Below are 20,490 nucleotides of genomic sequence, written 5' to 3'. Positions count from 1 at the left end.
TCCTGATTATCAAAACATCCAAAGAGTGGGCTGATATGGTGAGTAGAAGCAGTTGATTCGGCAAGTCAACAAGTCAATTTCAAACATTTGAAATTGTTTCTGGTTCTGCTTTTTTTCACTTAATATCTCTGTGGACTCCAGCAAGTTTTTTTTGCCTACATTTAAGTTAACTCTTGGTAACAATAAAAATCACTTTAACTTGTGAAGTTTTGATAAGGCATGTGGGTATGTAAGTGTGCAGATAGCTGGACACTTAATGGCAATTACAAAGGATTTATTTCCAATCTTACAGCATGTATTACAGCTTAGAGAAGCTGTTTAACCTTGGCCCAAATAACTGAATTGTGTTCTGAGTTCTCCCTTGGGTACCCTGGCCCTTGGTCCAGATGGACATTGTTGAGGTATGCAGTCAATCTAATGTAGATTACAATAGTGACCCCAATTCTTCACCCTGCCCTATATCCACACCCTTTAACTAGGTGAATTTGCAGTTCTTCTTACTAAAGGAGCAGAGTACATTGCCCCCTCCCTTGTCCTTGTGTTCGACCAACAGAATGAGCTTAGACTGGAAAAGGCCTCACATGGTTTTGTTTGTTCTCTTGCTTCTCTGCCACCCTCTGAGAGCTCAGATATCCCACTTGTCCAGGTAGATCCCAAAGAAGACACCTAGGGCGGAGCGGCTTCTGTCAATCAGCAGACTATAGTGAGAAACAGAGCTGCCCTGCAGCCAGAAGCTGAGCTATCTGGCCAGACTTAGACAGTCAAATCCTCAGCTGACCTCCAGATATATAAGCAATAATAAATGTTTTAGATCACTTTGTTATGCAATGCTGTTGCAGCAATACCTGACCATTACACCTGATAATACAGAGCGATGCTGCTGGTTGCTGAAAAAGCTCATAAAATGGAATTTTTCTTGGTAAAATTGTCTTGGTCCAGGCTCCAATCCTTAGTTTGACAAGCTCAAGCCCAATCTAAGAGGCTGATATATTCATCCATTGAGAAACATAGTCATCAGGTAAATCAAAGTTTGCCTTGGTCTTTTGAGTACATACTCGCCCTCTGGAGGGAAAAAGATTTCTCAGTGAGCATGGCATCAGGACAAAGGAAATCAGTTATACAATTTGAAATTTAGGCTTTGATAACCAGCTATGTCCATCTTCGCAATAAGAGAGCTGTCCGGCAGACAAACACATCATCCTGACAGGGTAATTTTTAATCTTGATAATGCTGAGATGAGATTGCCAACTTGTAACTTTCTAAATTTCCCTTCTCTAGGTCTGATTACCTTTCTTTTGTTCAAAATGTTTTTCTCCAAATAGTGTCACAGCAGAAATGCTAATATCCATTCTCCGCCTCTTTTAGTGATAGAGTCCTTGAATTCCATCTAGGCGGATATCCCCTCATCCATCCCCATTAAAGACTGTTTCCTAGCCTCCCTTGCAGTTTGGTGTGCCCTTAATGATTAAGTTCTGACCAGTGGGTCACCCACTTTGCTGCTGGCACTGTGGATGGAAGCCGCACTGTGCGAAGTTTATGTTCAGGAGTTGCAGGTGGAGGCTTAGGAGCAAAGTGCATGGTGCTTCTAAATAGAGCTGCAAGCTCTGGAATCTCATGTACAGTCCTGAGTAGACCTGCCAGTTGGGCAATACACAAGGGACAAAGTCTTAACCTTCTCTTTTCCAGTGTATCCCACCTTTGTAAGTGAGGTAGGTTAGCAGTGGGATTACGGACATGTGTATAAGACATGGGGATGTTGAGCCAGCTATTCACAAAACTGGAAGCAATTCACTGCTGACTTCAGACATGTCCCAGAAGCTGAATAAACCAAATTTTGGATAATGGATTTTTTAAAAATATATATAGCAAGAAGACTTTAACGTTTTCAGGACTGATCTCTCATCTCTATTTCCTTATTGTTTTTACTTTTGTTGAATATGTAGTGCTTTTGTGCTGTCGCTCAGTCGTGTCTGACTCTGTGCAACCTCATGGACTGTAGCCTGCCAGCCCATGGGATTTTCCAGGCAAGAATACTGGAGCAGGTTGCCATTTCCCTCCAGGAGATTGTCCTGACCCAGAGATAGAACCCATGTCTGCTGCATTGGCGGGTGGATTCTTTACCACTAGCACCAGCTGGGAAGCCCTTGTTTATATGGAGGTCTACAAGTTGAGGCACATAAAGTCCCTGTTTTTGGTTTATCTGATATTCATAATATAGATCAAATATAGCAGTTCTGGAAATACCCTTCAAATGAAAGCAAGGTAAGTTGGAGCCTGAGAATATATAAAATGAGAGAGATGATAACTGTGTGGCATCAAATGCAGTGGTTTTCAATCAGTAGAACAGACACAAGCACTCAATAGCTGGCACTCCTAGAAGCGCTGCGTAGTTAACTTTTATTTCTTGGTCTAATTTAATTGATTCCAGTGATCCTGATGTAAGAGCCAGTTGTTTCAAAAGTGAAGATCTAAGTGAGCCATCCTCTCCCAGGTGTCAATCAGATTAGTCCAAGGCTTTGACTTCTTCCTGGTCTTCTTTATCCGACTTTGAAGTCACTTTCCTGTTGGCAGTAACATGGATCAGTTCAGAACTCTGTACAGAACTCTGTAGTTGTGAACACAATGTGGCATGAAAACAACTTTTGAAAGTTTCTCCAATACAAATTTACTATGTTGGATTCTAACTATGGGTTAGATTTTGCAACCAAGTATAAATTTCTGTGTGGGAGGAACAGTCATTCCACTGTGAAGTGACTTGGAAGGTTTGGGAGTGGACCTCCTAAAGGTAAATATAATGTGTTCACCTAAGAGTCAAACTTCTGAGATTTCATCACTGGTGACTGATTTCTTTGGGTTACCCAGGATTCCTTCTAGTCAGCCCTCTTTTAAAATGCAAATATTCCTGGGTGGATAAAAAACATAATGCCACTAAAACCTTACTGTGGTCACACTTTTTTAGTTCTTTCTTTCTGACAAAATGGGACCTGGAGTATTCTAAGATCTGGTGAAGGAGTGATGGTAAAATCAGACCTGTTTATGTAGGGAAGTTTTGGGTAGACAAGAAAGGATGGAGGGAGAGGAAAGGGGGTAAAATTAAAATAAAATTAAACTTTAAAATAAATTACAATAAAATCTTAAGATATTTCACAATTTAAAATTGTTCACAAACTAATGTACAGTATAGAAATACTACTTTCTAAATTAGCTAATGCTGGACACCAGGACATTTTTTTAGTTAAAACTTTTTGTTATATGGAATTCCCTGGTGGTCCAGTGGTTAGGACTTGGCATTTTTCACTGCCTGGGTCCAGGTTCAATCCCTGGTTGGGGAATTAAGATCCCAAAAGCCACATGGTGTGGCCCCAAATTTTTTTTTTTTTAGTTTTTTACAAATATTTTCTGAATTCCTACAGGGAGGCAGTGTGTTAGGCATTTTGTGCTAGACCCAGTTTCTTTTGGAGCATACAATACAGTCACAGACAAGTAAAAATAGGTGAAAAGTTAAATAACAACATAGCAGAGAAGAGTTGAATAATTATAAAATATGGGCACAAAGTAGTGCATGACTAATTGCCAAGAGAACAGTGCAGACACAGATTCTTCTGTGTAAGAAGCTTAGAGGAAGATGTCGCAGTGAAACAGAATGAAACTCAAGGCTTTAAGACAGAGGAGAAAGGCCAAGCAGGTATACAGAAGGAATTAGGTTAGCACTTATATCATTGAGGGAATTATCTGTCCAAGTTGTGGAATAATGTTTTACTCTTAAGTGAATCCACATGTGTAGTAACAGGACTGTTCTGCTCATCCCAATAAAAATGTGCACAGAAATCTAAGGTACCCAGGGCTTGCCTGGTGGCTCAGACGGTAAAGAATCTGCCTGCAACGCAGGAGACCTGAGTTCCATCCCTGGGTTGGAAAGGTCCCCTGGAGAAGGGAATGGTTACCTACTCCAGTATTCTTGCCTGGAGAATCCCATGGACAGAGGAGCCTGGCGGGCTATAGTCCACAGGGTGGCAAAGAGTCAGACACAACTGAGCAACTAACTCTTTTACTTCCTCTGGAGTACCCAGCCAGATCTGCGGATACAATTCAAGTAGCAATCTTTATTTTTTGAATCAAGTAAATGAAATTTTCACTGAACTAATTTTGCTCTACCCTTATAAATTAAATCAAATCGTCTGAAAAACAAGAAATTAAGTTGCTAAACATTGTATAGAAAATATTAGGTCATTAAGTGACTTTTCCAATTTTTTTTCCAGAACTTAAAAAAAAATCAGGGTAGACATATTCATGTTTCCATTAATAACATCTGATAACATTAATGGAAGTTGGCCTCAGTACCAATAAGAATAAAAATTCTATTACTTCTTGTTAATCCATGAATGTAGTATGCAAATAAATATCTGTCAAGCTAATGCTGAGTTAGACACATTGGGTTTCAGTCATAATACAAAGATGGGGACATTTTTAATTAGGGATTCTTTAGTCATTAACAGGTGATAGCCAGTTTCCTTTAAACTCTTCTGGACCCTGTGCCTGGTGCTGCTGTAGCAGTATTCTGGGAATAAGGCGATTAACCCTGAACTGTGAGGCTAGCCCTTGCTACATGGATTAAGATTTAGCAATTTTAGGTATGCCTTTGGTTGTATCAGAGTTGAAAATCTAGAGGACATGCTGTTTTGCCAAAAATGAGAGGGCTCAGTGTTGGTGGGAGAGAGGGGAGCTAAGAGGGTGTGAGGGCAGGTGGATACAATTCCCTGGGGTGAGAAGGGAGGGGAATGGAGTGTGTACAGAGGCTCAGGTTGGTCTATTCCCTGTTTGCATCAACTGGTGTTTTATATTGCACAGACAGATAAGCGGACACACACTTCTATGTAGATGAGAAGAAAGTTTTCTCAAAGCAAGAAATCCCTAAAGCAGTGGGTGGGTTTTTAAAAAGAATATTTGAAGTTAGGAAGAAAATTGAGTAAGGAAAAAAGAAGCACTTCTTCACAGGGAAACCAGAAAGGTGATGGAATTTCAGTTGAGCTGTTTCAAATCTTAAAAGATGATGCTGTTAAAATGCTGCTCTCGTTATGCCAGCAAATTTGGAAAACTCAGCAGTGGCCACAGGACTGGAAAAGGTCAGTTTTCATTCCAATCCCAAGGAAGAGCAATGCCAAAGAATGTTCAAATTACTATTCAATTGCACTCATTTCACATGCCAGGAAGATTTTGCTCAAAGTCCTTCAAGCTAGGCTTTAGCAGTTTGTGAACCAGGAACTTCCAGACGTACAAGCTGGATTTAGAAAAGGCAGAGGAACCAGAGATCAAATTACTAACAAATGCTGGATCATAGAAAAAGCAAGGGAATTAAAAAAAATTCTACTTCTGCTTCATTGACAATGCTAAAGCCTTTGACTGTGAGGATGACAACAAACTGGAATATTCTTAAAGAGATGGGAATACCAGACCACCTTACCTGCCTCCCAAGAAACCTGTATGCAGGACAAGAAGCAACAGTTAGAACCAGACATGGAACAATGGACTGGTGCAAGACTGGGACAGGAGTACATCAAGGCTGTATACTGTAACCCTGCTTATTTAATTTCTAAGCAGAGTACACCATGCAAAATGCCGGATTAGATGAATTACAAGCTGAAATCAATATTGTTGGGAGAAATATCAACAACCTCAGATATGCAGATGATACCACTTCATGGCAGAAAATGAAGAGGAACTAAAGAGCCTTTTGACAAAGGTGAAAGAGGAGAGTGAAAAAGCTGGCTTAAAACTCAACATTCAAAAAACTAAGGTCATGGTATCCAGTCCTATTACTTCATGGCAAATAGATGGGGAAAATGTGGAAACAGTGTCAGATTTCATTTTCTTGGGCTCCAAAATCAATGTGGACAGTGACTGCAGCCACAAAATTAAAAGACGCTTGCTCCTTGGAAGAAAAGCTATGTCAAAGCTAGACAGTGTTTAAAAGAGCAGAGACAATACTTTGCCAACAAAGATCCGTATAGTAAAATCTATGGTTATCCAGCAGTCACGTATGGATGTGAGAATTGGACCATAAAGAAGACTGAGTGCTGAAGAACTGATGCTTTCCAGCTGTGGTGTTGGAGAAGGCTCTTGACAGTCCCTTGAACAGCAAGGAGATCAAACCAGTCAATACTAAAAGAAACCAACCCTGAATATTTATTAGAAAGACTGATGCTGAAACTGAAGCTCCAATAGTTTGGCTACCTGATGCAAAGAACTGACTTATTGGAAAAGACCCTGATGGTGGGAAAAATTGAGGGAGAGGGGAGAAGGGGGCGACAGAGGATGTGATGGTTGGATGGTATCACTGACTCAATGGACATAACTTTGAGCAAACTCAGGGAAGCAAACTCGGAGAAGCCTGGTGTGCTGCAATTCATAGGATCACAAAGAGTCGGACACAACTTAGCAACTGAACAACAGCAACAGAAGGGTCAGACTATTTTTGACAGAGGTAAACTTACTTTGCTTTGTGTACTTTGCCTTTTGGTTTATGCGGAAGGGAAATCAGTTCTTTCTAAAACAAAACAAATATCAAAAAGGAAAATTTTTACTTCTTGCAATGACTGAAATTTACTTAGGAAAAATCTGAAGTAAAATTATCACAGAGTTTATAATCACTATCTTCTTAAACCTGGAGACTATGGTGTTAGAAATGGTCCAGATTAAGGCATTTGGGGTTCATTCAGGACAGTGTGTTTGTACATCCATAAGACTATGGGATGCTATTGCTTTTATTGTTTGTTTATATTGTTTATTTAGCATTTTCTTTTGTATGATCTAAGCAAGATCAATCATTATAAAACAAATACAGTAAATCCCCTACATGTGAACCTTCAAGTTTCAAACTTTCAAAGATACAAATGTATGTTTGCATGTTCAATCAAAAGGTGTGAATGAAACTGCAGCTCGCCCTCCATCTCCCGTTGCTGACGATCCTTCAGCTCTACCATCTCCCACCTCCTCTGCCTCCTCCAGTCAGTAACTCCAGCCCCTGTAGGCCAGCTGTTGTACGATACTACTGTGTTTTTCAAGGTAACTGTACTGTAAGATTAAAAATGCTTAATTTTTGTTTTTTTTTTTAATGTATTATTTGTGTGAAAAGTCTTATAAACCCATTACAGTACTGTACTATATAGCTGATTGTGTTAATTGGGTACCTAGGCTAACTTTGTTGGACTTACAAACGTGCTCTCAGAATGGAACTTGTTTGTACATACTAGCAATGAAGTAGCCCATGTTAATATCTGACAGCTTTATAACAGGTGACAATAAACCCGGTGACAATAAGCCCAGTGACAATAGCACCATTTCTGTGCCAGCAGAGTTGCACACTCTGGAGATATCTTTGGTTTATCAAGGATTCTCAAATTATCTGATATCTATGCCCTGCCCCACCTCCAGCATATAGAAGGCTCTGGACCATGGGCATCAAGATTTAAAGGATAAAGCTTTAAAACCTCTCAGAATTTGCCACCCACCAAAGATTTATCTAAATGCCTCACTATCAGTCTCACCAAGATCCTTTCTTCTCTTTGTTTTCTTAAGAGTTGGATAATTTCATCTCTCTTTTTAGCCTGTTTAAAGAGAGAAAAAGAAGTGGGTGAGTCTTTTGACTTAATAATAAAGCTTTGTGTCCATGGGGGGAGGGATGGATTTTTTTCCATTTTCCTTCTTGTATTTTGGGGCAGAAATAAACAGTTGTTTTCCATGATAGATTTATACTTTTCATTAATACAATTCAGTTTTATTCCAGAGGTGCTGCTTCACAAAATAAATTTGATTTTGATCGTAAACGGAGGGAATTTTTCTTGCCCATACAACAATAGCTTTCACTGATTTTATTACATGAACCATGCTAAAAGCTTGATATGTGTATTATATCATTATTTTCTTATAATAAGTCAGAAGTTTGACACCGCTGTCATCCATTTTACATATGAGGAATGTGAAGAGTACTGAGGTTAAATAATTTACCTAAGCTTTAAAGCGGAGAAGGCAATGGCACCCCACTCCAGTGTTCTTGCCTGGAGAATCCCAGGGACGTGGGAGCCTGGTGGGCTACCGTCTATGGGGTTGCACAGAGTCGGACACGACTGAAGCGACTGAGCAGCAGTAGCAGCAGCAAGCTTTAAAGTGGCAGGATTGGATTTGATACCCACTCTACTTGACAACAAAACCCAAGGTATCGGTCGTTCCACTAAATTGCCGTTAAAAGGTAGCAAGACACATCAGCCAGCTCAAACAGCATGCCAGCTCGTGTTGCGATGGCATGAAGGCTTTCTTGAGTAGCTTGTATACAGAACAGAGCCTCACACCGCATCATTCCTCTGTCTTAGATACTGAGACGTGCATATGCTCAGGTAAGTTTTCTTAAAAGTAAAAAAAAAAAAAAAAAATAGTGCAGGCACAGAGATTTACCAAGATATAGGATGTATACAGTGCTTCCCTGGTGGCTCAGGTGGTAAAGAATCCACCTGCCATGCAGGAGACCCAGGTTTGATCCCTGGGTTCAGAAGATGCCCTGGAGAAGGAAATGGCAACCCATTCTAGTATTCTTGCCTAGGAAATCCCATGGACAGAAGAGTCTGATGGGCTATAGTCCCTAGGGTCACAAAGACACTACTGAACAACAAGCACTTTCACTTCACTTTTTTCAGACTGTATTCAAAGAGGCAAATATAGTTACACATTTTTTCCCCCATAGTATCCACATCTGTTCAGTGTTGGAGATGGCCAGACAGAAAATCGCATCTGGAATACTTGAGAACAAGAGAAGAGAACTGAGAATCTGACAAATGAAACTCATAGCTTCAAATGGCCAAGTACAGTGAGAGAAGTTTAGATCAAAGCTAGAAGGAAAATAAAACTGAGAATGGACAGACTCGTCACAGCCAGGTAAAAGTTCTAGGTCATCCATTCAAAGGTGTTGCACTACTTTCTTAGGACTCAATAACAAAGTATCAAAAATCAGGTGGCTTAAAACAACAGATAGTTATTGTCACACAGTTCTGAAGGTTAGAAGTCCAAAATAAAACTGTAGCAGGGCCATGCTCCCTCTGAAACCTGTAGGGGAATCCTTCTTTGCCTCTTCCTAGCTTCTGATCATTTGCTAGAAATCTGTAGCATTCCTTGGCTTGCAGCTGTGTAACTCCAATCTCTGCTTACATTGTTACATTGCTTTTTCTTCTTGATTCTACTTCCAAATAAGGTCACATTTCGATGGTACTGGGGATTAGGACTTCCACACATCTCTTGTTTCAGTGGGTCACACTTCAATCCGTTGTTAACAATTGGTCACAAAGAATTGGACACATTTAGCAACTGAACAACACTTCAGTCTATAATAAGTACCTATGATATAATATTACTGTGCTAGCCATCTATGGGATTGCACAGAGTCGGACACGACTGAAGCGATTTAGGAGTAGTAGTAGGGGCTGGGCAAAATAAAATACCGTTCCTGCCTGCCAGGTGGTGGCAGACTTGTAGAGAAAAGGACTACAATGAGGTTAGAACAGGATGCAAATAGAGAAGAGGGATTCTTAATTCAGACAAGGGTGTGTATCTATGGCTGAGACTCAGAGGAGGTGATGTCCAAGATTAGACATGAAAGCATAGTCAACAGATAATATCACAGACAGGATGGGGAAGAAAGCTTCTAGGCAGAGGAGACAGGTGTGCAAAGCCCTAGAAGCTGTGTATTGCTAAGTAATTCCTCAAGATGCTTCTTCAGTCCAGATGCAAGAGAAGCTGCAAAGTTTAGGCACACCCCACCCAGACATGGGAGGGAGGAGGGGTGCTGGGCCTGAGTAATCAGTGGGGCACACTGCTATTTTGGCTCTGCTTCATTCCATTCAAGTCGTATTAATCTTGCTTTCCAAGAACCTACAAAATTTTAGTTTTATTTATTTTGGGACAAGATTTCTATTTTTCACTTGAATTTAAGGCATCATACATCACAGATATTGAAAGAAGAAAAGGCATCATATATGACAGATAATAAAAGAAATAAATTCAGAGTCCTTCAAAAACTAAGCTAATTTTTTCAGCTATACATATACATGTATCTATTCTTTTTCATAATCTTTTCCCATTTAGGTTACTACAGAATATTGAGCACTGTGCTAGTATGTATTATCCTTGTGTTATTATCTATTCCCTTGCTCGCATGCTTAGCATGCTTAGTCGCTCAGTTGTGTCCCACTCTTTGCAACCCTATGGACTGCAGCCCACCAGGCTCCTCTGTCCATGGGATTTCCCAGGCAAGAATACTGGAGTGGGTTGCCATTTCCTCCGGGGGGTCATCCCTATTCAAGGATTGAACCCGCATCTCCTGTGTTCTTTACCACTGCGCCACCTGGGAAGCCCTTGCTAGTTAACTATTTTAAGTGTGCATGTCATTCCCAAACTCCCAACTTATCCCCCTCTACCTTTCCCCTTTGGTAGCCATAAGTTTTATTTTCTAAGTCTGTGAGTCTGTTTCTGACAAACTAAGATAATTTAAAAGTATCTGTCAATTTGCTAAGGATTGAATAAAATAGCATTTATAGAAAAAGACCTGGGATACTTTAATGTAGGTATTAGGTGGCACTAGTCTATGAGGTCGCACAGAGTCGGACACGACTGAAGCGACTTAGCAGCAGCAGCAGCAGTGATAAAGAATCCACTGGCCAGTGCAGGGAAAGTGAGAGATGTGGGTTCTATCCCTGGGTCAGGAAGATCCCCTGGAGTAGGAAATGACACCCCACTCCAATATTCTTGCCTGAAAAATTCCATGGACAGAGGAGCCTGGCAGGCTACATTCCAGGGGGCCGAAAAGAGTTGGACATGACTGAATGACTGAGCACATTCAATATTAACTTTCTTTTCTAACTTTCCCATTACACATGTAATCAGTGGGAATTAAATGCTCCCATACTGTGATTACATAGCACTTTATACTTTTATTACAGTATTGATCTTACTTTGCTTGCTTTATCTCATAGCTGCTGCCATGTCTCTTTCAAAGTCTTATTCATCCTTTTATCCTTCCTTCAAGCTTAGCAGTGCCTTGTCAATGATACTCAATGAATTTCTGCTGAATTGATTGAGTCATGAAATATGAATGAATGAAACCATTACATTGTCTAATACACAATTACTAGTCTAAGCAAAAAAAAACTTAGAGATTGAAATTAAACAGTAAGAAGTTTAGTTCTTAAAATCCCCTATAAATAAAACTAATATGATTATTTTCTGTGTAATAGAAAATATTGGTTAGTCACAGATGAGATATTAATATATTGTCATAATGCTTCTAAATGGTCAAATATTTAGTTATAAGATTCTAAATAATAGGTAAAATTCATTCATTTAAATTTTGATTTCATGTCCTTTTTTATTATAATAGATTTTACTATCTAATCAGTTTTATAATATAATATGCGCCAGAAACAAAGTTTTCAAATATGATTTGATTTTTGCTTCCTGGATATGTTTCCTGGGAATAAATAACAAAACTATTGTAGGCAACTGTGTCATCAGAACAGAAACATTTCCAACTACTCTAAGAACTCTCAGCCAGGATAACAAAATAAATTCAGTGGTAAGAGAAAATTCTTACAGTTTACCTTATTAGTTGGAATAAAGAATTTACTTGTTAATTTCATAACAAAAGAATTTTCATTTCTAACCATAGTGCTTTTGTTGTGTTTATAAATGGAATTTTATAAGGCATTTAAATCATTTAATTTATTAATTCTTAAAATGATAGCATAAGGGGGTCAGAATTTATATTTGCAATATTTTTTCTTTTTTTCAGGTTTGTTGCAATATAACTGACATACAACTCTGTATAAGTTCAAGGTGAAAAGCAGAATTACTTGACATATATATTGTGATATGATTACCACATGAGTTTAGTTACTATCCATCACCTTATATAATTACAAATTTTTTTTCTTTTGATGAAAACTTTTAGATTGACTCACTTAGCAACTTTCAAATGTATCAATACAGTATTTTTTTTAACTACAGCCATAATGTTGTATATTACATCCCCAGGACTTTATATCTTATATTCATAATGTTTTCTTATAATCTAAAGTTTAGTTACATTACTTATATTTATATACTACTCCTGAGAAAATAAATTACAGAATAAAAAGTAAATTTTAGGAAATTAGGATTTGACAATATATAAATTTAATATCTCATAGAAGGTTAATGAATTTTAGTGTCACTTTAAGAATTAAGTTGCTGAGTTCCTATTTTTGGCTTTTCACAGCCAAATAGTTTGGGTGGCAACATATATTAGTAGCCAAACATATTTGGGTGTGAATCCCGATTCTGTGTGATTAATGGCAAATAATATCTTAACTAATCATCCTTCTAACTATAATCACTATCCCATTTGGTTAGATGTTTGTGACCTTGGGTAAATCAAAGAACCATTTCTCTGGGTATTGATTTCCTATCTGTAAGGAAAGGTGTGAAAATGGAGATAATACAAACATTGTTTAACAATGCATGGCATATAGTGGATATTTATTAATGGCAGCTATTATTAGTATAGAAAACCATTTTTCAATGCTTTTAAAATGTGAAAAGTGGGAAAAAGAGGGGAAGGGGTGTACCGCCTTCTGTGTACAGGCATGAAAGATTCCTGATGATTCAACCTCAGGTGAGTTAGTGAACAGTGTTGGAAGGAAGAAGGGAGAAACAAAAAGGGACAGCTAAAGCATTATTTGTCTTTTATGCAGTAGAAATCCTTCTGTTACAAAGTCTCCAGTATATTATAAACTTTCTTCTTAGTTAGATTTCAGTTATAAAGATCTTAATAAGCACTAAACTCTAAAAGAAAAATCTTTTCTTCTCAAGAACTTGTTCTCATATGAAGAATGCATTTCTTCCTTGTACTATGCTTAAACATTTTGACTGAAACATTCATCAAAGATAGCATATGGTAGTGCTTAGTTCACTGATTACCTATCTACATTACCAAAAGAAATTTTCTCTTGGTATTGTATAAGAGCCTAATTACTGAATTTAATCTTAAGAATATCTTAGAAGAGTACTGAACTGGTTCCAATTCAATATGCTCTTTGCTTAGTTACCTGGCAACCATCCCAATGCTTAGAGAATCCAGAAACTCTTGAAATCAGTGTGGGGTAGTACTTAAGCACTTTGGCTACATCGTCAGATGGGTCCAGGTTCAAACTGTCTTTACTATATTTTAACTGTGTGACCTTGAAAAAGTCACTTACAGGTTGCTGCTTAAGCTTCCTCATCTGCAATAGGGGTAATTATAATGCTTCTCAGACAGAGCTTTTCTGATGATTAAATAAGAATGTGAGTAAAGAACGTAGAGTGTATGCGCTATGTAGTTAGTTCTCAAAAATATTATTATTCTCTGGTGAAAGGAGCAGATAATTGGAAAAGGAAAAAACATGAAGAAAATAGGCTTAGGAAGCAGTGGGGGAAATATAGTCACTCAAATACAGATTAAAAAAAACACTTATTCTTTCCATTGGCTATCAAAGCAATATGACACAAACATCAAAGTATGTGAAAAAAAGCACATAGAGGAAAATTATATTTACATAAATCCATTGCTGAATCTAAAATCTTAACATAACTTTAAAAATTTAAAACATGTAAAAATTTTAGAAGAACCCTAAGGGAGCATCTGCCTGCAATGCGGGAGACCTGGGTTCGATCCCTGGGTGGGGAAGATCCCCTGGAGAAGGAAATGGCAACCCACTCCAGTATTCTTGCCTGGAGAATCCCATGGATGGAGGAGCCTGGTGGGCTACAGTCCACAGGGTGGCAAAGAGTCGGACACGACTGAGCGACTTCACTTTCACTTTCACTTTCAAGGAAGTTCCAAAATAAACAATCTAAGGATTTAAAAATAATACATCAAAGGGAGAAAGGCAACTAAGGAAGCAGCTTAATGATCATGATTCTCACTGATGAAAAGAGGATATCAGTTCACCCAATTAAAAATAAATGAAGACATGGAGGCTGTAATGAGCATAAAGTTGCTTAGTAACCCTGGCCTGACAGGGTCAAGATGTGTGTTTTGGGGAATAGAGGTACATAGGGTAGGATAGTTGAATGGCGTCATGCTGAGGACCTTGACATAAAGATAGCTCTGTTTAAATTTACTTAGCAGAAGACAGGAACTATGTTTCAGACCTCAAAATTACTAAGTTAGAAATAAAAATCAGATAAGACTTCATAGATTTGGAAATTAAAAGGCATACTTCTAAATAATTCATGAGACAAATTATAAATCAAAATAAAAATTTAAAAATACTCAGAATGGAGTAATAATGAAAACCCTATATAGCTGGTGGCTTGCAGCTAAAATAGTACTTTGAGGAATATTTACAACTGTAAATACTTGTATTAGAAAAGAGATAAGGTGGAAAATTAAGAAACAAAGTGAGAAGGGAAGGAAGTTAGAATGAAAATAAGAACTAACTCAAAACTGAAGGGAGAAATAATGAAAATCAAGAACTGATAACATAGGAAACAAAAATACTTTACAGAGGAGAATAAAACCAAATGTTATTTTTAGAAAAGACTATTAAAACAGATAATCCTTTGATATAATTACTAACAAAAAAGGATGTGAATGATTAGAAATGAAAGGGAGTAATAACTAGAGCTACAGTAGAGATTACAAAGATGATTAAACCCACTGTGAATCCTTATATCAATAAATTTGAAAATGTAGATGAAATGCATGCTTTCCAAAAAAAATAAAAATTACCAAATTATTTCAAGGGAAAAAAACCTTATTTACTCAAAAACAAAACAAAACAACCCAATTAAACCTATAGTGCTGCTGCTGCTACTAAGTCGCGTCAGTCGTGTCCGACTCTGTGCGACCCCATAGAAGGCAGCCCACCAGGCTCCTTTGTCCCTGGGATTCTCCAGGCAAGAGCACTGGAGTGGGTTGCCATTTCCTTCTCCAGTGCATGAAAGTGAAAAGTGAAAGTGAAGTCGTTCAGTCGTGTCCGACTCTTAGCGACCCCCATGGACTGCAGCCTATCAGGCTCTTCCGTCCATGGGATTTCCCAGGCAAGAGTACTGTAGTGGGGTCCCATTGCCTTCTCCGAAACCTATAGTACATATGCATATTAAGGTCATATTTATCATTTCCAGTAATTATTTTGTTTAATATTTAGCTGATAGTTTGGGTTTGCCTCGGATTGAGTTGGGTCTGCTTGCTGTACTGCCCACCATTTCTAATAGCCTTGGCTTTTTCTTCTACATTAGAGTCTCTTTCTAGGTTTCTAAGAACTGTTGAAAATGGTGTATATAGTTGGAATATAGTAATATTCTTTTCTTACTTGACTTTTGGCAGGGTTCTAATTGAGAACCACTGATCCAGACCTTCAGAATTATCATGACATTTACCTCTTAATCTGTATTTGTAGAGAGGGGCATTAAGATAAATTTAATTATATTTTATTTATCTGTGATGTTTAACTTTGCCCACACAGTTTGCTCCATAGTTGAAATTTCAAAATATATCTTTGGTGGTAATTTGCACTTTTGCAGATTATAAATAAAGACAGGATAAAGAGAAATACATAAGGCTCTCTTGAACAGTATGAGCAAGTCAATCTTGACTGTGTCTTTTAATTAGGACATGGATACCTGGGTGACCATGCCTTTCATAATCTACTCATCATCTTCTGAGATTTACCACTTTGGTGAAATCATTTTACTTAATACTAAAACTTATTTTATACCTCCTAAAATTTTATCTTTCAATTATGGGTTTAACAAAGAGGGGAAGCAGAAAAGATAAAAACAAACTTTCATTGGGCACCTACTGGATGTCAGGCTTTACGTAATTCATCTAAAATCCTGAAGTAGATGGTATTACTATCTTTTAACAGATAGAAGGAACTCAATCAACATAAAAATTAACAACTTTTCTCAGGGTCACTTAACTAATTAATTAGGTAATTAATTAATTAGGTAACTAGTAACTGTCAGAGCAAAGGATTCAAACTCATTCTCAGTTGTTTGCCTCCAGGCTTCTTTTGCTGAACTATTAATACTTAAACACACACTAGAGACTGTGGTACATTTAAACACACACACACACATGCAGTAACAGAAGGGTTTCTTTAATCAATCTTGATTATGAAAATGAAGAATTGATTAGGATTAACCATGGTGAAGGAGACAGATACAGTCTGCTCTCACAGAACAATTTACATTCCAGTGGAAAGTGTGTGCTATGAGAATACACAGCAGGGGAGCTAATCCAGAGTGAGGTCTGCTTGATCAAAGTGTCTTACTCCATACCGTTTGCTACATACAATCCCAACAATGGTGGGATTTTTCAAAAAACTAAACACTGAACTACCATATGACCCAGCAATCCCACTACTGGGCATATACTCTGAGAAAACCATAACTCAAAAGGACACATGTACCCCAATGTTCATTGCAGCACTGTTTACAATAACCAGGACATAGAAACAATCTAAATGTCCAATGACAGGTGAATGAATAAAGAAGATGTGGTCCAAATATACAATGGAATGTTACTCAGCCGCTAAAAGGAGTGAAATAGGATCATTTGGAGAGATGTGGATGGATCTAGAGTCTGTCATACAGAGTGAAGTAAGTCAGAAAGAGAAAAATATTGTATATTAATGCATATATGTGGAGTTTAGAAAAATGGTACCGATGAACCTACTTTCGAGGCAGAAATAGAGATGCAGATACAGAGAATGGACACGTCGACACGGGGGGGGGAAGGAGGGAGTGACTCTAATTGGGAGATTGGCATTGACATCTACACACTGTCATGCGGAAAACAGGTAGCTAGTGGGAAGCTAGCACGGGGAGCTCAGCTCAGCGCTCTCTGATGACCTCGAGAGGTGGGATGGGAGGGGCGGAAGGGAGGCTCAAGAGGAGGGGATTTATGTATGAATATGGCTGGTTCACTTCATTATACAGCAGAAGTTAACACAACATTGTAAAACAATTATATTCCAATAAAAAGCTAATCTACTTATTTTATGGAGAAGGCAATGGCACCCCGCTCCAGTACTCTTGCCTGGAAAATCCCATGGACGGAGGAGCCTGGTGGGCTGCAGTCCATGGGGTCGCTAAGAGTCGGCCACGACTGAGCGACTTCACTTTCACTTTTCACTTTCATGCATTGGAGAAGGAAATGGCAACCCGCTCCAGTGTTCTTGCCTGGAGAATCCCAGGGACAAAGGAGCCTGGTGGGCTGCCGTCTATGGGGTCGCACAGAGTTGGACACGGCTTAGCATCAGCAGCAGCAGCATAGGATCATGTAGCACTTTGCAAAAAGTGGTCCAAGGGAAAGAATAGTTCAACTGTATGGGTACTTATAAACTGATGAATTTTCTAACATTTTATTTAATGTACATTAAATAGTTATGATAGGGCTTGCCAGCTGGCTCAGTGGTAAAGAATCCACCTGTCAAGCAGGAGACTCAGGTTTGATCCCAGGATCAGTAAGATCCCCTGGAGGAGAAAATGGCAACCCACTCCTGTATTCTTGCTAGGATAATCCCATGGACATGAGCCTGGTGGGCTATATCCATGGGGTCACAAAGAGTGAGACCTGACTAAGTGGCTGTGCACACATGCAAAAATTTACGATAGGACTTTTGATATAAGTTAAGTATACAATGAGAATTACCTTCCAATTTTAGGATACTATCTAAGCAGAACCAAGGTTCTGTGGCTTTACAGAGATTAGAGAACATTATCAAATTTTTTTCTTGCAGCTCTAGAATTTAATTTTTTTTTCTATGCCAAGAATTTCAAGTTAAATGTCCAAAGGGATCACTAGGGAATCTTAGTTCTTAGTCTGAAAGTGAAATTGAAGTCGCTTAGTCGTGTCCGACTCTTTGCTACCTCATGGACTGTAGCCTACCAGGCTCCTCCGTCCATGGGATTCTCCAGGCAAGAATACTGGAATGGGTTGCCATTTCCTTCTCCAGGGGATCTTCCTGACCCAGGGATTGAACCTGGGTTTCCCACATTGCGGGCAGACGCTTTAACCTCTGAGCCACCAGGGAAGCCCCCAGTTCTTGGTCTACATAGTCTTAACCTTGAGTAGGTTCCATTTCTATTCTGTTACAAAATGCAATTAAGGAAGGTTAAAATTACTATTGGTTTAAGGTAAAACTATGTGTCACACTTGGGCTTGATTCCAAAAGGCAGTATGTGCCTCTTGGCCTGTTGATTTTGATAACAAAATGCTTCAGCTATTAATTTACTACCACCCCTTGTGTCTATTAAGTGAAATCTGCTATGCAGATTCCACAAATTTCATACAGCAAATTTACATCTACTATAATAAGATACAGAAATGTTGGACCTCAAATGGCTTACCATGCACTTTAAAAGATAGCCTGAATAATCAGTGAAAAGGCTTTCTCCAGCTTTAATCTGATATTTAGAAAGTAGACCTAAAGGCAGTCATCTATGGGAGTGGATGGAAGGTGCTAGACCATTATTAATTGGAGGGAGGAAGAATGCTGACTTGTAGAAAAAAAATGCATATCTAAGCACTTTTTCATACCTCCTGGAAATTGCCTGATCCTGGCTCAATTCCCGGCTCTGGCATATATAATTTTCATTTGAAAAATAATGGCTTACTAAAATGAGAAAAACATATCAGTCATTACATAAAAGGAAGTCAATACAATTTTTCTTAAATGTAGATTTTGGTAAAATATGAATTTATCTGTTTTAAAGAAGGAAAATGTGTATTTTCTTGGTTCTGTTACATATTTTTTCTTAATTTTGTTATACATTTTAGTGGAAAACCACTAGTAATTTTCTGATGAGCATAGCTCTTGTTTTAGGTGTCACATGAAACAAATGCAGGAAAAAATAAGCATAAATGATTTTAAAAACTGCTTTATTTATTTAAAAAATTTTACCGAGTTTGTTTTATTTTTTATTTCTATTTTAAAAGATTTTTATTGGAGTATAGTTGATTTACAATGTTGTTAGTTTCATGTGTACAGCAAAGTGAAAAACTGCTTTAATATTGCTTTATAAGGCACTTATTTTTCTAAAGCAATAAGTGAGACTTGAATCTTAATGTTGAGGAAAATATGATCGTAAAATGAATATTACACTTTTAAATTCAATAAGTGAAAGTGGGTCAGTCGTGTCTGACTCCTTGTGATCCCATGGACTGTATAGTCCATGGAATTCTCTAGGCCAGAATACTGGAATGGGTAGGCTTTCCCTTCTCCAGGCAATCTTCCCAACCTAGGGATTGAACTTCACATTGCAGGAGGATTCTTCACCAGCTGAGCCACAAGGGAAGCCCAAGAATACTGGAGTGGGTAGCCTATCCCTCCTCCAGCAAATCCCTGACCCAGGAATTGAACGGGGGTCTCCTGCATTGCAGGCAGATTCTTTACCAATTGAGCTATCAGGGAAGCCCTTAAAATTCAATAAAGTATAGATATATGAAAGACAACCTGACATTCCTTGATGGTCTAGTGGTAGGACTCAGTGCTCTCACCACTGCAGCCCAGGTTGGATTCCTGGTCAGGGAAACCTCTCTTCTATGGGCTTCCCTGGTTGCTCATCAGTAAAGAATCCGCCTGCCAATGCAGGAGGCTCTGGTTCTATCCCTGGGTTGGGAGGATCCCCTAGAGGAGGAAATGGCAACCCATTCCAATACTCTTGTCTGGGAAATCCCATGAACAGAGGAACCTGATGGGCTACAGTCACTGGGGTTGCAAAGAGTAGAGCACGAATTAACAACTAAACAACAACAATTTTAAAGATATTTCTATATGTAATTGAATTATATATTATTGCTGACTTGGTCCACAATAATCACCAAGACTTGTCCTTAGCAAACAAATAACTACTGAGTCTTCAAGGTTTTTTATCATGTTGCTGGTTATACAGATGTGATGAATGGATGAATGGGATTGACCTCATCATTCAGGTATGACTGTCCTGTCCACTATGTTGTAACAAGGAGCAGGTGGGGGATTCCCCATCTAGATGACTCTATCTCATCTCTGGCCCATACTTCTGTAGCTCACATATTTACAGGCCTATTTGACACTCAAATAGACTTATCACTGCTTATCTCAAAGGGACCTCAAACTCCATGAGTCTAAACTGAATGGACTTTCGTAACTCAGTGAAGCTATGAGCCATGCTGTGAAGGGCCACCCAAGACTGGCAGGTCATGGTGGTGAGTTCTGACAAAATGTGGTCCACTGGAAGGGGGAATGGCAAACTACTCCAGTACTTTTGCCTCCAGAACCCCATGAACTGTATGAAAAGGCAAAAAGATATGACACCAGAAGATGAGCCCCCAGGTCAGAAGGTGTCCCACGTGCTACTAGAGAAGAACAGAGGGCAATTAGTAACAGCTCCAGAAAGAATGAAGAGAGTAGTCCAAACAGGAAATGACACTCAGTTGTGGAT

The 20,490-nt window shown here is 38.6% G+C and overlaps 1 protein-coding gene and 1 non-coding gene across 3 annotated transcripts in view; one reads left to right on the top strand and one right to left on the bottom strand.

Annotated features, from left to right (window-relative positions):
• Positions 1-2,365: 2,365 nt before the first annotated feature.
• HOATZ (HOATZ cilia and flagella associated protein) overlaps positions 2,366-20,490 on the bottom strand; it is a 41,959-nt gene continuing 23,834 nt past the window's right edge. Inside the window, exons 5-7 of one of the 2 annotated variants that reach the window (XM_069555031.1) lie at positions 7,545-7,604; positions 6,492-6,544; positions 2,366-2,561 (exon numbers count right to left, since the gene is read on the bottom strand). In XM_069555031.1, coding sequence (XP_069411132.1) covers positions 2,504-2,561; positions 6,492-6,544; positions 7,545-7,604 — 171 coding nt within the window. In that variant the 3' untranslated portion in view covers positions 2,366-2,503. Of the gene's footprint in view, positions 2,562-6,491; positions 6,545-7,532; positions 7,605-20,490 lie in introns of both variants that reach the window. The other variant, XM_069555030.1, reaches the window with a different exon arrangement.
• TRNAE-CUC (transfer RNA glutamic acid (anticodon CUC)) lies at positions 19,528-19,598 on the top strand. Its single transcript has one exon. It is a non-coding gene; the product is annotated as a tRNA-Glu (tRNA).

The sequence above is a fragment of the Ovis canadensis genome, chromosome 15, assembly GCF_042477335.2.
Source record: "Ovis canadensis isolate MfBH-ARS-UI-01 breed Bighorn chromosome 15, ARS-UI_OviCan_v2, whole genome shotgun sequence".
Classification (NCBI taxonomy): Eukaryota; Metazoa; Chordata; class Mammalia; order Artiodactyla; family Bovidae; genus Ovis; species Ovis canadensis.
The sequence above is the reverse complement of the archived record's forward strand: the minus strand, read 5'-3'. Positions and strand labels throughout refer to the sequence as shown.